The sequence below is a fragment of the Aotus nancymaae genome, unplaced genomic scaffold (assembly GCF_030222135.1).
Source record: "Aotus nancymaae isolate 86718 unplaced genomic scaffold, 86718_ANA_hifiasm-v0.15.2.pri h1tg000016l, whole genome shotgun sequence".
In the NCBI taxonomy this organism is placed as follows: domain Eukaryota; kingdom Metazoa; phylum Chordata; class Mammalia; order Primates; family Aotidae; genus Aotus; species Aotus nancymaae.
Window position 1 is genome coordinate 57773689 of NW_026988428.1, and position 20039 is coordinate 57793727.

The 20039-nt window shown below is 39.8% G+C and overlaps 1 protein-coding gene across 2 annotated transcripts in view; it reads right to left on the reverse strand.

Moving 5' to 3' along the window:
• The window catches only part of ITPR2 (inositol 1,4,5-trisphosphate receptor type 2), a 508028-nt gene that overhangs the window by 55678 nt on the left and 432311 nt on the right, over nt 1-20039 (reverse strand). For both annotated transcript variants that reach the window (XM_012457176.2, XM_064377368.1), the window contains exons 52-54: nt 19759-19851; nt 8618-8748; nt 7340-7505 (exon numbers count right to left, since the gene is read on the reverse strand). In XM_012457176.2, the coding sequence (XP_012312599.2) occupies nt 7340-7505; nt 8618-8748; nt 19759-19851 (390 nt within the window). The remainder of the gene's footprint in view (nt 1-7339; nt 7506-8617; nt 8749-19758; nt 19852-20039) is intronic.

Consider the following 20039-nt stretch of genomic DNA (forward strand, 5'->3'; position numbering starts at 1 on the left):
GATTTTGCCATGTTGACCAGGCTGGTCTTAAACTCCTGACCTCAGGTGCTATGCTCACCTTGGCCTTCCAAAGTTGCTGAGATTACAGGCATAAGCTACCGCACCTACCCTATTCTGAAAGCTTCTGAGTAGAGACTAGCGTATTCAGAGCTATACTTCAAGTCATTCCTGGGGCAGGATTCAGGGGAAGACTGGGAAAAGAGACTGAGGGTGCAAGACCCAGGCACCAGGGAAATGTAAAAGAGGAAAACTGGTTGTCCTTTATCTTGAAACATTCTTACTCTCTAAGCTGCATCGTCGATTCCCATGATTTTACCATCATCATGCTAATGATTTCTCAATCTTTATCCCCAGTACTGATCTTTCTTCTCAACTTTCAGTCCTATCTCCACCTGCCTGCTGGATAAATCCACCTGAACTCATCAAGAACTTGTTTCTTGAGCCCTCTTCTTCACCTCTGTTAATGAAGTCCCTGTTGACCAGGAAACTTGAAGCCATTCTTAGACTCATGCAAGAGTCATTGAAGACATTCCACTCAGCACAGTTCTTGTAGTCATGCTGACTTTCTCACCATTTGCCAAATACACCAAGACACCTTCATCTACTCTCTTTTCTGCCTTCCAAGTATTCCTTCTTCAAGACTCAGCTTCCCCACTTCCAGCATTGACTCCCACAGACACAACCAGCTGGTTGATCTTCTGGGTCCTCAACACTCCACTATGAAAATGTGTCTGTTTCCATCTTAGCCTCTACCATTTAACTATCTGACTCATTTTTGCATTACCAGCACCTGGCAGAGTGTCTGGAGAACAGTAGGCATGCAACTAAATTTGACAGAATAATTAAATAAATGAATCAGAGAGACTGAAGAGGCATTTTGGAATGAAAATTTGAGAGGACCTGATGTCCAATTAGAGGTATAGATTTAGAAAGAAGGAGAAATCAATAATGACTCTGAATTTTCTGACTTGAATGACTGAGTTCACGGTAACATCACCACAGCAAGACACCCTATCCTTAGAAGAGGAATTCTGACCTATCATCAAATTCTTTCTCCATTCTGTTATTTTGTCACAACTGGTCTTTTGATATCTCTTTCTTACTAGATCTTCAGCCTCTAGTAACTCAACGTTAATAATTAATATGGATGCAAGAGCTAATCTGTGTCTCTGCTTACTGCTCAGCTTTGTCATCTGCTAATCATCACCCTCCCACGGCCAACTTCTGGATTACTAGCTATTGTTTTCTGAGTTATGTTTCACTTTCAAACTGGACATTGCCTTCAAGGCTGAGGAATTTCCAGCTGCTCCACTGCCTGTCACAGAATCTACATCCTCTTGTCCTACTCTGGGTGTCCCTTGGCACACACCTGGAGCCAGTTCTCTCCTACTGTGGAGACTCTCTCCTTTATTATTTGGTATTATGTCCCTCTTTGGATCACATCTAACTTTACCAAGAACCATTTCTAGATCAGTCACTATTTTATGGACTACTAGTACAACCCCTAAACATCCCAATCATTTAAATCATTCTTGTAATTAAGTTCTCGTAACACATATGAGATGAATTATATCATTTGTATGGTTGGAGCTTCTAGGAATGAATGCATATCTAGATATACATTATCATAATACTTCTTATATGTTTCTGCTGAAGGTCCTTAAAGGGAAGAGAGCAGAAAATGTATACCTTTCTATTACTGAGGTCACAGGGAGTAGCAGCTAAAAGTACCTGAGGCCAATTGTCCATTTTTTTAAAGTTCCTATTTTATTTTAAATATTTACACTGAATTTGCTCTATTTTATGATATTCTACTTGTTCTAATATAAAAATATTATAAATTCACTCAGGTTAAATTATCTAGTGTTCCCTCAGATTTTTGAATTAAAGTGAAGCTTCTAGAAAACAGAAGATATTGATCTTATATCTCTTTGTGCATCCTGCGATATTACCCTATATTCCTGTGGGCAGCACTCCACAGAATCAATACCCTGCATATGACAAAATCTGAAGCAGCCTGGAATTAACACACCTGCTGTCTGCAGCATATACGATCTCAGTACTTTATCTTCCTTTTGTAGATTATAAGCCAGATAAGTATAGAGACAATATCAGCCTGAGGCTGACTTATTGGATATTCATTCATTAAGCAGTTATTTATGGATGTTTGCCAATACACATTACAAAAGCAAAAAAAAAAAAAAAGGAAAGAAGAGAAATTAACATGTGTTGAGGGAGAACCCTCAGCTAAGCTTCGTGCTAGAGATTTCGATATACATGATCTCATTTATACACATCACAACACCAAACTGTGGCATTATATTCCTCATTTTCCAGATGAGGGAACAATAGCTCAGAATGATTAAAAATTTGGCCATGATCATATAGCTGGAATGCTGAACCAGTACAGACTTACAACTACTTGACTATAAAGTTCATGTACTTTCTATGATCTGAGAATGCATGGCATCCAGCAGAGGTGATCGGACAACAGAAATACGCATAATGCCATACAGCTAAGTGTGACGTTAGGAATTTAGGAACAGATGTGTGAGATCAGAAAAGACTTCTAGAACAATGGCATCAAAGCTGGGCCTCAGAGAGAGGGCAGGAGTTCAATAGCACAGGAGTTGGAGCATTCCAAATGAATTGTTCTCCCACAACTAAGAATACATGGAGAGTCTGAGATGTTAGAGGTAAGTAATGTGGTTGGCCCGGAACTTAAGCTATAAATGGGAGAACAATGGGGGAAAGGTAGGCAGAAAAAGAAGGGGCCAGATTGTGGGGTAGCTTAGATGCCAGGAAAATTCGAGTTTCAGAGTTATAGACTGAAACGTTATTGACGGCTTTTTGAGTAAGGAAATGATTAATTCAAAATAGAGAAATTAGTCTGGCAACACCGAGCAGGGCATTTGGGGTTGTGAGCCAGGGTTAGCCTGAAAAACCAAGATGTGGCTGTGGGAATGTGTGGAAGGATGTGGGTGAGACTGTGAAGGCAGATTCATTAGCGCCTGGTAGCTAGCGCACCTGGAAGAGAAAAAAGGAGATGCTAAACGTGATGGCGCAGTTCCCTCAGACAACCGAAGGCACTGTGGGATATTATTAATAGCACTATGGACATCAAGATAAAGAGCTAGGCTAGAGGAGGGAGACGGAAAGGGAGGATGGACTGGCTTCAGACATGGCCAGTTTGGCCTTCCTGTCCAACTGTCCAGTGAGTGACTGAAAACAGAGGGGGAAAGCCTGGGGAAAGGTTGGGGCTGAGCACACATATCTGGCAATAATCTGCATAAAAGTGATGTCAAAGAGGAGGACAGAGAGAAGAGACAAGGGGTCAATAGCAAAATCAAAACCTCCTATTAAGCAGTTTTGGGAAAAGGAATAGAACCCTGGGACCAAGAAAAAGTAAGCAGAGGGAGAAGAAAAAGTCAGTGGGAAGTTAACAGTGAGATTCAAGAAGAACGTTTCAATTTGCTGATGACAGTTATTGTGATGTTTAAAGGAATGTATAGGTGACTGTCTTTTTAATAACTGTGGAAAGTCAAAGAGAATTCTCACCATGAAGGGAAGGCTTAGAGGAGCCGGAATCACGGTTAAGCAATGGGCTTATTTTGCTGTTCATGTTTTTGGTTAAAATATAGGAGACAATATCATGTCTTAGAATGAGCCTTTCATCCTCTGGTCCATTCTTCCACTACCATCTCTCTCAGAGGTAGTGTACCAACATGATGATGATTATGACCACGAAGAAAAGGGCACAGAGGAAGAAGCAGTGCAAAAGAAAGACCATGAGTCACACAGAGAGGTTTCTGAGGGCAACATTATTCTCCTGTGTGGGACTCAGCCTTCTAAACAACAGCTTGGCCCCATAATGCTATACCCTTCAACCAGGATCTGTCCTCAGGCTTGGTTATGCTTGAATGAGAGCCTGTCACTTTGTCATTTGAGGAGAATAGGATAGCTGAGTAGACTTTTGAGTTAGGTAGTCCTCTGTTCAAATCTTGGCTCTTCTGCTTACTGACTGGATGTTGATGGGAGCCAAGTCTCTGTTCCCATGTTTGTAAAGAGGTGTTAATATAAATCAGACACAGTAGTCATTTTTTAGAATAAAATTAAAACAAATACCTAAGTAAAAAGCCAAACATGTAGTAAGTATTCAATAAATAATCATTTCTTAAAATTTTTTATGAGGAGGCTGAAAGGGGACAGATCTCCAGGTAAGGTGACACAGGGAAGAGAGGATCATCCTTGGAAAGACTGAGGTATCTGCTGAGAAGAGAAGAAAGGAGACACACATACATCTATTGTGAAGAAATGGAGGTGGTGATAGCTGTCACATAAAGAATAGAAAAAACTGTAATCCCAGCACTTTGGGAGGCCGAGGTGGGTGGAGCACGAGGTCAAGAGATCGAGACCATCCTGGTCAACATGGTGAAACCCCGTCTCTACTAAAAATACAAAAAAAAATTAGCTGGGCGTGGTGGTGTGTGCCTGTAATCCCAGCTACTCAGGAGGCTGAGGCAGGAGAATTGCCTGAACCCAGGAGGCGGAGGTTGCGGTGAGCCGAGATTGCGCCATTGCACTCCAGCCTGGGTAACAAGAGTGAAACTCCGTCTCAAAAAAAAAAAAAGAATAGAAAAAAAAGAAAAACTACAGGGCATAGGTTATTTTTCTACAAAGGTAGGAGGAGGTATATTTATCTTCTAAGGTTAATGGAGTGTCCTCTCAGCCTCTTCCCCAATCCCTGAATTGTACAACATCTTCCACGATTACATCTCAATTTTGCTTTCCCCATCTAATTGAGACCTTAAAGAGAAGACTCTTGGATCTCTCTGTTTCCTTCTAGCAAATCTCTACTCAGCACTGTGCAATCCATTCTACCTGAATTCACCAAAGCCTCCTAAATAGGAAATAAGAAGGCTTTTTCAGGTTATGTTTCTGGCCTTCTCTGCTTGGACAGAGTTGATAACGAATTCATTTCTTTCCAAAGCTGTTTTCTCCCCTCTCTTCCACGTGCCACCCCTTCCTGGTTCTCCTCACACTGTACTGACTTGGTGCTCTGACTTTTTGGTGTGTGCTCCTCTTTCTCTCCTAACTCTTCAAAGCTGAAGCTTTCCACGTATAGTCTCTCTTCTTCTCTTCTCACTCAGACACCCTCCTCCACACTCCAGATTCCACTACCACATATAGGCTGAGGATTCCCCAGTTACAGTCTCCAGTGAAGACTCAACCTCTGAGGCTCAGACTCATGTATTTAGCTGTGCTGTATCCTCCTGGGCTGGGTCAGTACACACCTCAATTTCAGGATTCTCAAGGTTAAACTCAGCATATTCCTACCTAAAATTGTTTTTTTTTTTTTTTCATCTATTCTTAAGCTCAATCACTGTGATATTACCATCTGCTCGGGCGCCCAAGCTATCTTTCATATCCTTTCCTAACTATCAAGATTTAAAGATTTGATCTCCTAAATATTTCTCGACTCTGCCTTGCACCCTTAATGCTGCCACCACTAACTCTCTTGCTTTGGTTACCTTTCGCTTGGACTGTGGTAATAACCTCACCTGATGACTCTGCTTCTGGTACTGTTTCCTGATGCATGACCTCTCAAAGTTGCCACAGCGCTCTAAAGCAACAAAATAGACCCTGAACTCTTCTACTTAAAAATCTTTAATGGTTCATCTTCCCCTGTAAGTCCAGATGATAAAGTCCAAGCTGCCTTGGCATGCCCTTCTCTGAACATTATGTCAGCAACACTTAGCTGTTTTAGAGTAAGTGAAGGCCCTTGTACTGTTCTTCCACCTCCACGACTTTGCTTATCCTGGCCTTTCTGCTTGTACTCACTTTTATCTGGCAACCTCCCTTGCATCTTTTACCACCAGCTCAGTCACCATCTCTTCTAAAAGGCTTTCCTGATTCTTCTTTCTCACTCCCTACCCCACTGTGGAGAGGCATTCCTCTTCTGGTATCTGCAGCTTCCTGTTTACCCTTTCCTTCAATGCATGAGATAGCAAGGCTATTTGTTGTGTTTATATCCCACAATAGATCATGAACACCCCAAAATTTTATATTTGTTTCCACTGACTATAGCATATTATTACACATTATTACCTGGTATACCTACAACTGTTGGAGGAAGGTTGAAAAGGTTTGGAGAGCCATGGAGGTGGATGAAACACTTAACAACAGTTGAACCAAGGAGACAATGACGTGTACTGAGAGCCCAATTTGTTACATAAAGTTGTAGTAAGGCCCTTAGGCTTGTTTTGTGACTATTACCAAAAGATTATTTTCAGCCTAATGTAGAAACATGGAGGGTGAACGTAACCTAGAGAAGACGATCATCCAAAGAGGAGGATAGATTCTAGGGTAACAAGAGACCAGCTACAAAGACAACTGAAGCCAGAAAGAGGTGATGAGTACAGAGAAGAGGGCAGAGCTAAGGGGGTGATGAGGGCAATGAGAAAGAAGGAGAAAGCTAGGTGCACTCAGAGAGATGATGATGAGAGAAGGGGAGGGAAGTGGGGTGTGTGTGTGTCTGTGTGTGTGTGTGTAAGAGAGAGAGAGAAAGAATTTAAAAACTGAGAGAAGGGGTGGGCACAGAGGCTTACACTTGCAATCCCAGCACTTTGGGAGGCTGAGGTGGGTGGATCACCTGAGGTTAGGAGTTCGAGATCAGCCTGGCCAACACAGCAAAACCCTGGCTCTACTGAAAATACAAAAATTAGCCAGGCATGGTGGCATGCACCTGTGGTCTCAGCTACTTGGGAGGCCGAGGCAGGAGAATTGCTGGAACCCGGGAAGCGGATGTTGTAGTGAGCCAAGATTGCACTACTGCACTCCAGTCTGGGTGACAGAGTGAAACTCTGTCAATAAATAAATAAATAAACAAACAAAAATTTCAAAAAGCTGAGAGAAGGCTCAGTTCAGAATCCAAAACGTAGTGATGTCAGTGAGTAGAAGTTCAAGCTGCTGGAAAATCATCTTCAGATTCATTTTCTGATAAAATTAAATATCATTCTGTTGTGTAATAAATATGTTACTGTGATTAAAAACCTGTCTGCCAGTTGGTGAAACCTTTTGGCATTTTACATCACATTCTATAGTCAGAGAATCATGTAAATCGCAGAAGTAATGACAGGATAGCTTTGGGGTATAATTCTTCTCTCTATTTATAGAAGCAGAGAATTCCAGTCTCATGTTCTGTTACATAATCTGAATTTTATCCAGGCTTCATTTTGAAATAATTTTTCCAAAATCATGAAAAATAAAAATCCCTCTAGCCCCTCTTTCCTGCAAACAGTTTATTCATCTATTATTTTAGCACCTGCAGAACACTTACCACAGATGAAACAAGTTGTCTTTAAAATTTCTTCTTTTTTCTGTTTTTCACTTCTGAGATCAGCAAAAGTGTCGATGATAACACCAAAAATCAAGTTCAGAACGATAATGATAACAATGAAATAAAAAAGAAGGTCATAAACCACTCGGGCAGCAAACAAGGGTTCCTGAAATAAAAATTTTAAAATATATGTGTGTGTGTGTGACATATACACACACACACACACACACACACACACATATATACTTTCAAGCCATACTGATTGAGCACACTGGCTAGTATAGAGAGTATATTCAATAAATGTTTGTGAAATGAATATAAATAGTATCCCAAGTTGGAAAAATAAGGTTCACTTTCAACCTATAAGTGTTGTAAGAAAAACTTCCTAACCTATTTCCAGAACCACTTACAGGCAGTGGTGGGACTCACTTTCTTTAGAAGAGACTTTATTATGCCATTCTGCTAAGTGCATTTTGGCACAGTGGTCTCCTATCCCAGACATTACAGAAAAGGTAGTTAAATGCCAATTCCAAAGGTCAGTGATAAGGGAACCAAGGAGGACCTAATGATTTGTCAATTTCTGGAGTAGGCTTTATTCCTGGCCATTCAGGGTCAAGTATATACAGTTCCTTCTTATTTCTACCTGATGAACCGTATTAAAATGCAAATTAGAGTCTATGCAATCCAGTTTTTTAACACAAGAGGAACCTGAGGTTAAGAGGTTAGATGACTTGATAATATGATACAATTAGCCTGAGCAGAGCTAAGATTCTTCAAGCTCCTGGCCTGGCACTTGAGATTTTGCAGTTATTGAGAAATGTTTCCACTTTACCATTTTAATATGTGAAATCCTGTTAGAATTTGCTCAAATGTTATATTCATCATGGATAAATGATGGAGGCTATTCCTATGCAGAAGCAAAGAGTAAATCGTCATGCCTGAGAAACCTGATAGGCAAGAGGCAACCTCGTTTCTGTTATTTATGTAACAATCAACTCCTATATAAAGTTGGCAGTCATGATTTCATTGCTGTAATACAATACACAGGTTAACTTCGAAACATTTCACCACTCTACTAACACACAAAGACTCGTAGTACATTAACCGTTTCTATGTAATCCTAGCGTACAATTAATTGACTTTAACAGCCACGGTTATACTTTTAAAGTAAATGGTACAATATATTATCCTGAAAACCAAAACCAAATTATAAATACTGTGAAGAAAGGTTTTAAAAAAAGATGTGCTTCTTGAAAAAATACTTTTACTCTGGCTTACATCCTTCGATGGCCTTCTTAGCACATCCCCCACGCCGCCACCATTCCTGAGGCCCTGGTTCAACACAGTGACAATGCACATAAGAAGAGTGTCACATGTCCTTTCAATTCCATCTTCATACTCTTCATCAGCTATAAAAACACATAAAAATGTATAATATAAAATTCTGTAAAAATACAGAAAATAAAATATACATAAAACAAAATATACATAAGTACACATACATATATATAAGTATCTATATTTATATATACACATACATAAATATACATAAAATAAATATAAATAAAATAAAAGATACATACAAATATATAAAAATATAATATTAAAAACAGTGTAGCAAACTTACATTTAAAAAATATACTATTACCTATTTCCAAAGGGCTATTTCTAACTGTGCCATGACACAACTTTTGGAAGTCACACAGCCTCTGTTCCATATGTGGCAGTACATGACTGACACAAAATGATGAAACCACATATACAATGTTCTCACATATTTTTGTTCTTCTATAGGTGAAAAATAACAGGACGAAAAGCACAAAACATAAGGCTCACATTCATTGTGCTTGTTATGGTGGAAAGAGATTGTGGTGAAAACTGGAAACACAGCCATGTTCCCCAGGAGGCAAAAGTACTGCAGGGGAAAGAGAATGAACAAGGAAGATTGCCTGGCTTCCAATTCTGCTCTGTTTGCATACTGGGACTCAGGCAAGTTCCTGAACCTCAGAATCCTCATCTGTAAAATGGGTAGGGCTGTCTGGGGATTACACTCTTCAAAGGGTTGTTTAAGAATTACATTTAGGGGTCCAGGGGTGGTGGTTCATGCCTGTAATCCCAGCATGCTGGGAGGCTGAGGCAGGCGGATCATAGGAGTTCGAGACCAGCCTGGCCAACATGGAGAAACCCCATCTCTACTAAAAATACAAAAATTAGCCAGGTATAGTGGTGGACACCTGTAATCCCAGCTACTAGGGAGGCTGAGGCAGGAGAATCACTTGAACCTGGGAGGCGGAGGTTGCAATGAGCCGAGATCATGCCACTGCACTCCAGCCTGGGCAACAGAGCAAGACTCAATCTCAAACAAAAAAGAAAAATACATTTAGGGTATGTAAAATATTATACTTTGCACAGGGATTAGCAAACAGACAATAGTTACTTAAGAATTGGGGCAGATATTATTTCATTATTGAGGTTAAGTATCTAAGCTTTTTTGAGGACCAACCTGGAGCTCTTGATAAGCACAACGTATTTACGGGAAAAAATCTATTTAGGGATAAAGGGGGAAACAGAAAAAGATATAACGTGACAGAAAAATCGCTATTCTTATTTTGTTTAGAATTATTGGGATCCAACTTGAAACATAATTTCTTAGTCACTTAAAATAGTGAAAAAAAATCATACTAAGTTAAATATTAGAATCAGAAATCCCTAATATTGGCAAATGACCAGAAATGTATTTTTCTCACTACAAAGTTAAAGAATCACAGGGGTGATACATTTTGGGATTGTGTAGCCACAGTATGCATGTCAAGGCATGAGCATAAAAACAACAAAAATTCAGTCCAACTTTATCTACATGCTTCATGCCAACAGTGCCTTTGGTACTTTGTAATGAAAAGGCTAATTTTCCTCTTCTGAACTGACTTTATTTTAACATTCTACAGATAAGGGATCCTGATATTACTTTTGTTGGAGGGGTTTCTTCCTAAAACATGCTGGGATACACCTTGAGAGGAGGGCCGAAGTCAGAGATGAAAGGGAGAGTGCAAAATGCAGCATCAGAGACATCAGCAGAATCTGTGCTTGGTTATTTACCTTAGCACTGAGTCCAAGATACATTCTGATATAAAAAGGAGGAGAAATAGAACTCCTTTTGGAGGAAGAAGAAATGGGGAAAAGGTAGGGCCTGTGGTGAGAGCAATCAGAGCAGCTGTGCAGACAAGGAAGCCAGACCAAGGGTAGGGGAAGCTCAGTCTGGAATGCACTAGTGAGGTCCCCCCACACACGGCAGTAGACACCAACATGATGGCTGAGAAGAATATGAGGACAAAGAGTCAGAAATATGTAAGAGAGCAAAAGGAGCTTTTAAGGAGAAAATCATTTTCCAATAACCAAATCAGGCAGAGCATGTCTACACACAACTTTGCCACAGCTGGACTTTCCATCACAACCGTCCATCTAGTGTCACGAACTGCTTTCATTTATTCATTCAGAAACTACCTGGTCATGTCACAACAAGTGTTTGCTAAAGGCTTACTAAGTGCCAGATTAATGGGCACATAAAAGCTACAGGAGAGAGCTCCTACCTCTCTCCAAGAATTTGGAAATAAGGTGGTTCTCTAAGAAGTAAGCTTAGTAAAATCCGTACACAATTCATGTGATTAACTATTGTGAAATAAAAGGAATTGGCTGAAAATCTATAATGAGAGAACTGTTTTCTGTGTGGCGTGTAAATGGGAGGAGAACACCCCAGTCAGGTCAGTGCCAGCAATCATCCTGCTCAAAGTAATCAGTACACAGGCATACTGATTTTACAGAGGAGCCTCTATGACCTCAGTTAATAAGGTTCTACCTTCATGAGATGCAGCCACTCTCAATATGATGAGCCAGGTTCCCAGGCATCCAGCCTCAAAGTCAGGCTCTGAGTCATGGTAATTCACCTAGTAAATGCCACCTTGTGGTTACCTCTGTAATCAACTGGCCTTACCCATGCCACACCTGCCTCCTTTCAATACACCAACAGCTGCTGGATGAGGTGCTAGGAAAATTGGGGAGAAAGATGGAAGTGTCCCATCTGTAGAAAATTTATGGTCCCTAGGAAGGGTGGGTCAGCAGCTGAACAAGGGCAGTGCAGTATCACAGGATGCTGTGGAGGCATAACAGATGCACATCTCACACAGGGCGGGTATCGGTATCCTGAAGGGGGTATCACCTGAGTTGGATTTTCAAAGAGGGTCATGATTGGCCAGTAAAATCAATGAGGGAAGACATTCCAGGCAGATAATATGGGATGAGCAAAGGCAAACAGACTCAAAAATATGTGGGGTGTTTTGGAAAACTTAGGGAAGATGGGAATGACTGGGCCTTTGGTAAATGCAGAAGGGTGTGGGAGATGTGTGAAGAGACACAAGAGGGCACCAGGTCATGATGAGACTCATATATCAAGCTGAAGAATTTAAACTTAATCCTGAAATTAGGGGGAGGCACTGGAAGACTTTCAATAGGGTAAGGTAGCTTTCCAGGTAGTTGGTGAAATAGTATAAGATAAAACATGTACAAGAGACATTAGCATGCGATAAAAGACACAGAAGTGGAAGCCAGGCACAGTGGTGCATGTGTGTAGGCCCAGCTACTCGGGAGGCTGAAGTGGGAGTGTCACTTGAGCCCAAAAGTTGGAGGCTGCAGTGAGTTATAATCACACCAGTGCACTCCAGCTTGTGTGACAGAGACTCTGTCTCTAAAAAACCAAGCAAACAAATGAAAATGCAGAAGTAGCAGTGATGCAAAGATAATAGAAATAGGGAGAGAAACTGTACACGGAGAATTAGAGGGGAGTTCCTCTAATTAATGTAGACTCTAAATTAAGTAGTAGAATCGAGTTTGCCTTGACTAGTCAGTGTACTAAGACTTGACCAGAAAGGCATTTCACGTGCAATGGACAGAAAGCCCCAGAGATAGAAAAATATATGCTTGTATGATGAACATCAAATAAACCAGTAAATATGGATGAGAGGAGTGGATGATGAAGCAGGAGCCATAAACTGGGAGCTCTCTGTGAAGCTGTAGGGAGTTTGGATTTTATTGGGCAAGTAATGGAGCATTATGGAAAGCCTGAGTTAGGGGTAGGAGAGGAAATATTCAAGGCAGTGATTTCTGACAAGTAGTCTAATGGTGATATACTGATGAATTGAAGAGGAAAGAATGACTGGAGGTGGAAAGACCACTTAGGAGTCAGTTGCAATAATTCAGGCATGATGTGCTATGAGCCTCAACCAAGATAATGGCAGAGAAGAGGCAAAGGATGAATGAAAGGAAGTTGACAGGGCTGTAGGCAGGAGGGAGAAGGCAGCATTAAATACCACTCTGAGGCCTCCCAGCCATGGATGACTTAGGAAAAGGACTGTCCCACTAGACCACAGAAATAGACCATTAAGAAGGAAGAACTGGATGTGGGGTGTTTTGATGAAGGCAAGGAAAGCATCTCGATGATTTGTATGTTTATAAGATGAGAAGACTAGAAAACATTTTTAAAAGTCAGAGAGGATAAGAGAGTTCAGAGGATACTGTGATCCAAATTAAGAGAGACAATTTTAAAGATGACAAAATTGCAGAATAGTCAAAGGCAAAGAGAAGCAAAAAAAGGTCACTGGATTAAACAATGGGATCATCAGGAAACAGTAGGAAGAAGGCAAATAGCAGAGAAAAAGCAGTGCAGAAATTAAAGGAGAGAGGGTTGGTCAATTGTTTTATAGAGAAATTTGTTACTGAATGAAGGAGACTCCTAGCATACGAGTTTCAGGGAATAAGAGAACCCAGAGGAAAGTTGACTTAGGACCCAAAATGTGTGTAGGAAGAGCGAGAGAGAACAGATGGTGACAAGGAAAATATTTCAGATGTAAGAACGATGGTCCAGCTGATGGTGGCCAGGAAGTAATGATAAATACCAGGCTAGTTATAAAAGAAGGGAGAGGCCCAGGCACAGTAGCTCATGCCTGTAATCCCAGCACTCTGGGAGGCCAAGGCGGGCAGATCACCTGAGGTCAGGAGTTAGAGATACTGGCCAACATGGTGAAACCCCATCTCTACTAAAAATACAAAAATTAGCTGGGTGTGGTAGCTCAATCCTGTAATCCCAGCTACTCAGGAGGCTGAGGTAGGAGAATCACCTGAACCCAGGAGGTGGAGGCTGCAGTAAGCCAGACTGTGCCATTGCACTCCAGCCTGGGCAACAAGATGGAAACCCCGTCTCAAAAAAAAAAGATGGTCGAGAGTATGTGGCTCACAAACAAAAGGAAAGAATTAGTGAAAATAGACTTTTAATGTGGAGACATTTAAAAGAACTAAATATATACCTATGAAGAACTTAGAACAGTGCTAGGAGTATAGTTAGGACGCAATACATTCTAGCTACCATAATTATCATTACTGAGAGACAGTGATTAAATCTTACAAAAATTTTTGATTTTAAAACAATCAACAAATTCTATACTTGAATTCTTTGAGGTTAAATAATCCTCATTTTCAATTGACTAGTAAAATACATGTATTTTTTTTCTTAATTTATAACACAAATAAAATGTTTCATATGAGGGAAGGAATAAAAACATATTTTATTGGCTCTGAAATAGTTCACTCTAATCTGAGGTGTTGTTAATCTATAAATTTAAAAAAATATTGGCCTTGCTTGAAAAATGGTATTTAATAATGTTATATTTTTCTGCTTTAATAATTAAATTATTCAGTGTTTGCCATGGTTTCTTAGAAATCAAGAGATTGTCACTGAGATACGTTTGAAAGTCTGAGTTCAATTGAACACCTCTTGTAGGTGAATCACCTGAGGTCAGGAGTTTGAGACCAGCCTGGCCAACATGGCAAAACCGCATCTCTAATAAAAACACAAAAATTAGCCAGGTGTGGTGGTGCATGCCTGTAATCCAAGCTACTCTGAAGGCTGAGAGAGGAGAATCATTTGAACCCAGGAAGCGGAGGTTGTAATGAGCTGAGATCACGCCACTGCACTCCAGCCTGGATGACAGAGCAAGACTCCATTTCAAAAAAAATAAAGAAAAAAAAATCCTCTTGCTTGTTATTCTTAAGCTTTAATTATAATTAATTTACTGTGGAAATGCTGATTTTAAAATTTTCAACTACATCCAAAATGTGAGTACTGCTGGAAAAATAAATAAATAAAAAGAAATACAAATTTTAACAAGAAAAAAATTTTAAAACACTGGGAACCCAGTGGGAAGCTAAAATGTAGAATGCATTAAGGCTGACTGGTTTCTGGTATTCATCAATCTTTTCTATTAAAGTAAAATATCCAAACATATTAAATTTGAATTATTCATAAATGTTAAATGTCTGTGAACTCCTTCCTTTTTTTCTGTACATTCAAATTATTTTTTACTTATAAAATAATTGTAATTGTATTTGTAAGTTGTTGCAAAAAGGCCTTGCTTTTTATAAAGGTGAATATTTTTGTTCAGGAACCAGGGAGGTCTGCAGCAAATGAAATATGAGGGTTTTTCTCTTTTTTTAAAAAAACACAGTTGGTTGCCAGTTACCATGTGAATTTTTTGCTGCTGGGACAATGACCTTCCCTGCATCCACAGGAGCCCTTCGAGGGAGCTGGCCACTCTGCCTCCCAGTCACCATGAGGTTTGTTATTAAGCTACTGTGTATGTCTGTGCCTTTTGTAATGTGGACCTACTGTCCATAAGGTAACAAACTAAGGCTGTCACAGATGCACACTAGGGTTTGCAGGTTAAAATTTAATCCTGGTCTTAGACATAGAAGTTATTTTTAAATTTAAGTGACACATGCTGCACAACAAACCCCAGGTTCTAGCTTTCACTCTACTTTTGCAGTTAACTACATGCAGTCAAAATTTAAAGGTGGCAAGGTTAGCAGATCAAATCCATGACATTTTCAAACAGATGAATTTTATCACTTACAATGTCAAATGCAAAGAGTGTATCAAAGAAAGAGTAGATTAATACAGGCATTCCTGTATTTTTATTACTGATGTAGGAATATTCCCTAATTGTGAAAAGCCATTGCCACCATCTCTGGCTCCCAGCAGTATCTGTGACACACCTCCAGAGATGAAACTCCTCCACTCTCCAGATGGAATCCTTGCTTTCCTCCCCACTCTGGCAGCTATCCTTACAAAATCATCTCCACCTCTTCCCCCAACTCCTAGCCCTGCTGCAGCCTAAAAAATGGAGACTTTGCCCCAATGTGCCTGAGAGGACGAAGTCACCATTTGTCCACAGAAAGGAGAAACTATGTTCTTTGTGTAATATATTAGGTGAAGTGCAGGTTATAGAGGTTTTCCTGTGAAGCCTTTTATAAGAGTTTATATTCGGGGTCATGAATAACATCCAAACAGAACAGTTGTTCAAGCTTAACATTGTTAATATTTTGGACTGGATGATTCTTTGTTGTGGGCTGTCCTGTGCCAATGTGCCATGCTTAGCAGCATCCCTGTCATCTACCCACTAGATGCCAGTAGCACCCCATACCAGTTGTGACAAACAGACATGTCTCTAAACATTGTCAGATGTCTCTGGGGGGTAGGGGTGGGGTGGGGACAAAATCAACTCCAGTTGATAAATATGTAATGGAGAATATTTATCTTCAAGAAATTGCCTTTAGTAGGCATAAATAAAGGCTTAAAGAAAATCTATCCAAACATACTCAGTAAAATGCAATAATCTCAAATTTTGGTTAGACCAGAAATAATTGAGTGATCCTTTAACTAGGCGGTAATAAGACAGAAGTTTGGAACATAGGCTTTGAAATCTATGTCAACATACATTGACTGACTAGCTCTGTGATCTTGGCAATCTATTTAACGCCTCTTTCCTTAGGGTCCTTACCTAAAATGTAAGGATAACTAGTAGTTTCTATCTATCTCACAGGGTTGTTGTGATAATTAAGTGACACAATGTATACAATGTGCTCAGCACAGTACCTGACATGAGTAAGCCTTCTCCAGGTCCTTGAACGTGTTCAGAGCATTCCCTCTCAGATGTTCCATGTGCCCAGAACACACTTCTCCCTCCTCTTGGTCTCATTGGCTCCTTCTCATCCTCAATATCTCAGCTTAAGTAATTCCTCTTAGAAAGGTCTCTCTGTCTAATCTCCCGACAGCCAATCTCTATTGTGATGATCAGGCATAGCACATTTGTAATACTTGCCTTCTCTTACAACTTTTTATGTTTCCCTTACTATAAGTTCTATAAAGGCCAGAATCATGTTTGTTTATTCAATACTGTGTCCTCAACACCTAGCATGGTGGCTGGCCCAGAGTAGGGGCTCAACAAATATAACTATATGAAAGAATGAATGAAGGAATGAACACACAGGCTTTTATTACATTATCATCATCATCATCATCATCATCAATGTTTGTACTAAGTAAGTTAACTACTCTCCTGTTTTCTAAAAATATTTACTTTTTAAATTTTAAGGTCAAAATGTCACAATAGTAATAATGTATGAAATATACAATAGATCATTTGGTTGAGCATCAACAGTCAAGCCTGCAGAGTTGTACAAAGCCTAACATTTACAGAATTATACAGAGCTGGGCAGCCAACCATCCTGGGAGATCCTCACAGTATGAATGACTTTGAAGACCTCCTTGTAGGAGAGTGGCCCTGGCAGTTCTCTCGCTGTGCCTTGGGAGCCCTGGCTACCACGCTGTGGGTGACACTCAGATCCTCCTCTAGGCCCATTGGGTCAGCCCTCTTTGTAGACTCTGGAAGAAGGAGTACTAGCTTTGTTGCTGGTTCACTAGCAAAGCAATATTTTATCTTGAAATCAAACCACAGTTAAAGTATATTTGCTTTAAAATAAAGGAAACAATATTAAAGAAATATTCAGAGAGAAGATCAATGCAGGGATAGGGACACTGATACTTGGAACACAAAATAAAATATTTGTGTTAATAAACTTTTTAACATTATTTTTCATACTCTGTTAAGGGGAAAAATGTTGAATTAAAAAGAAATAAATACTGATGACAACAATCTGAACTTTGAGGTGGCCAAAAAGATCCCAAGAGCCATTTAATTTTTACCCAGCTATTTAAACTATGTCCAAGTTTTCAAAACACCCCTTTTTAAAAAGTGATTTTTTTTAAGTCATGGATAAAGATGGAAAATGAGGAACACCTGTAGACCCTAATTTGAGGCTGTGGTAGACTCTGCAAAGTGCTGAAAAATGCTGTTTGACACCAAGACAAGATACCAAAGTGGATCACTAAAGGGACAGTGTGAGTTAGGACTAACCACACTATCAGTGCGTTCAGCATGCGTTCAGACTAACCTCAAATTAGAAATGTAGCCGACATCATGTATCTGGGCTTTGGCAAAAAGGCTTTGATAAAGAGTCTCATGATATTCTTTGAAAAAGGATATAGAACATGGCTGAATGATATTAACACTTTCTTTAAGAGAGCTTTCTATGTAACTGAAGAATTGCACAAAATGCAACCATGTCCATCTGAGAGCATGTTCTAGTGCTTAGGACTGCGTTGCTGTTTTTTTTTGGCAAAAAAAAAAAAATCTGTAGCCAGATGGTAAATATCTTACATACAGTTTCCATCACGTTTTTCTTGAAAAAAAAATTGTAAATTTTACAATTATTCTTAGCTCAAGGGCTGTATAAAACAGAGCAAATCATATTTCCCATGGGACATAGTTTGCCATCTCCTGTTCAAGGGTGTATCAAAGTTGAGGACATGAGGGAGAATAAACATATTGCTTGACAGAATAGGATCTATACAGACATCATGAGGTTCATGGCACATTAGAACTGGAAGGGTCCTGAAACCTAGAGATCATCTGGACAAAGACCTCCTGATCTATTCACTGGTCAAACTGGGACATCCGGGGATTATGGGCTGGCAGAAATATATAGAAAAAAAATGCATGGGCTTCTATTTGAAATCCCAAAGTCCTAATTATATGAGAACAGGGTGGCTACTTATGACTTGACAGCTGAAGCAGTGAAGAATGGCATGTTAGCCAAGAGTCAGCCAAATATGGGTCCAGAGTGTGATGTGATTCTAAACTCCAGTATCCAGAATAAGACAGCACCTTTCAACTGCTTGCCCTGGAGTATCACGGCAGTAGTCACTGTTATAATATGTGAGGAAGGCTGAAGAAATTGGAGGTGTTTAAACTGGAGGATGTGAATAACAGGATTTTAGAAACTGCAGACCACAATAATGCTATATGAGCCAAGAATGAGCTGGTTCTTATCGTAAGCCTTGACTGGGAGAGCAGGCGGCAGGGGAGAGAAGTGCTGATGACAGCTGCCCACAGTGCCAATGGCTGCTGGGACACTGGATAGAATGTATTCATGTGCTTAATTCTCTCTTTAGGTCAAAAAGCATAAAATATTTAGTCAGTAAAAGGGTCTATTCATTTTTCCTCGAGCAATAGTCAAACATCTCAGGGAAAAGGCTGTTAAGGAAAGAAACACTATCATTATGACCAATCAAACTGTGTAGTCCCAGATGGAAACTGGGGAACTCCACGCTTACACTATGCTTAACTCTTTCTTCCCTTATCTTTTCTAAGTCTAACTTTGCCCTCTGTAGATAAGACACATCAACTCCTACTAAATTTGCTCCTTTTTGTATATGACAATCCTTGAGATATTTGAAGACATACACTCCCTAAATCTTTGCTGCTTCAGGAAACAGATCACTAATTTCTTCTACAGTTCATTAAGTATCACACATGCCATAGTTTGCAGACTGCCACATCCTATGAGATCAATTCAGAGTTTAAAATATTATTTTCATATGTAAGGTTCCATTTGATCCTGTGGAGGCAGGGAAAGTTTCATTCTCATTCTTTCTGTCTCTCGGAGAGAGAGAGAATGAGAGAGAGAGAGAGAGAGAGAGAGAGAGAGAGAGAATGAGAGGGAGAGAGAGAGAGAGCGTGCACTAGGCAGGCAAGTCAACTGAACAAAGTCCAGGAAATTTGCATTACTTGTCTGAGACATAGAGCTAGAGAGTGTGTCAGGGCCAGGATTATTACCAAGCTTTTTGAATTCTAAGCCCATGCTCTCCCAGATCCTGTATTAAAGGCTACACAGTTAAAAGGGACTTACTTAGTGTGGTTTGAAATATGGTAATAGAATCTTCAGCAGCACATACCTCAGGGTAAATGCACTAAATCCTCCTGAGTAGAAACAATATAAGAAACAGGATAGGGGGACAAAATGACCAATGTGGGCATCTTTTCTCCAGTTCAGATCATCTTGGTTCTTTTACCCTCTATTCTTCTATTTCAATCCATCACGAAATTTCTAGAGAAACTCCTAAGAGGTAATAATATTTACCAAATAAAACTTTAGAGATATCAAGTTCATACCATCCCAAAGTCCTTTCTACAGACCTGTATTTGAAGCTGGAATTGTGGGTGAACAGTTCTCCTTGGCACATGTTTCCATCATGGAAGTTAAAGTCATGGTAGGCACTTGATGACTGCCTAAGAAAACACAAAGGAAAATATGACATAGAGTCAAATATGCACAGGATGAAAAATGAACCTACAGTTCTAAAGACATGTAAATTAAAAGTATACATACTACAACTTAGCTGTGCTTCTAAAGTCCTAGGACGTTAGTATGAAACTCTGAACACAGTTTTGCCTATTGAAGCAATTTTATAAATGGA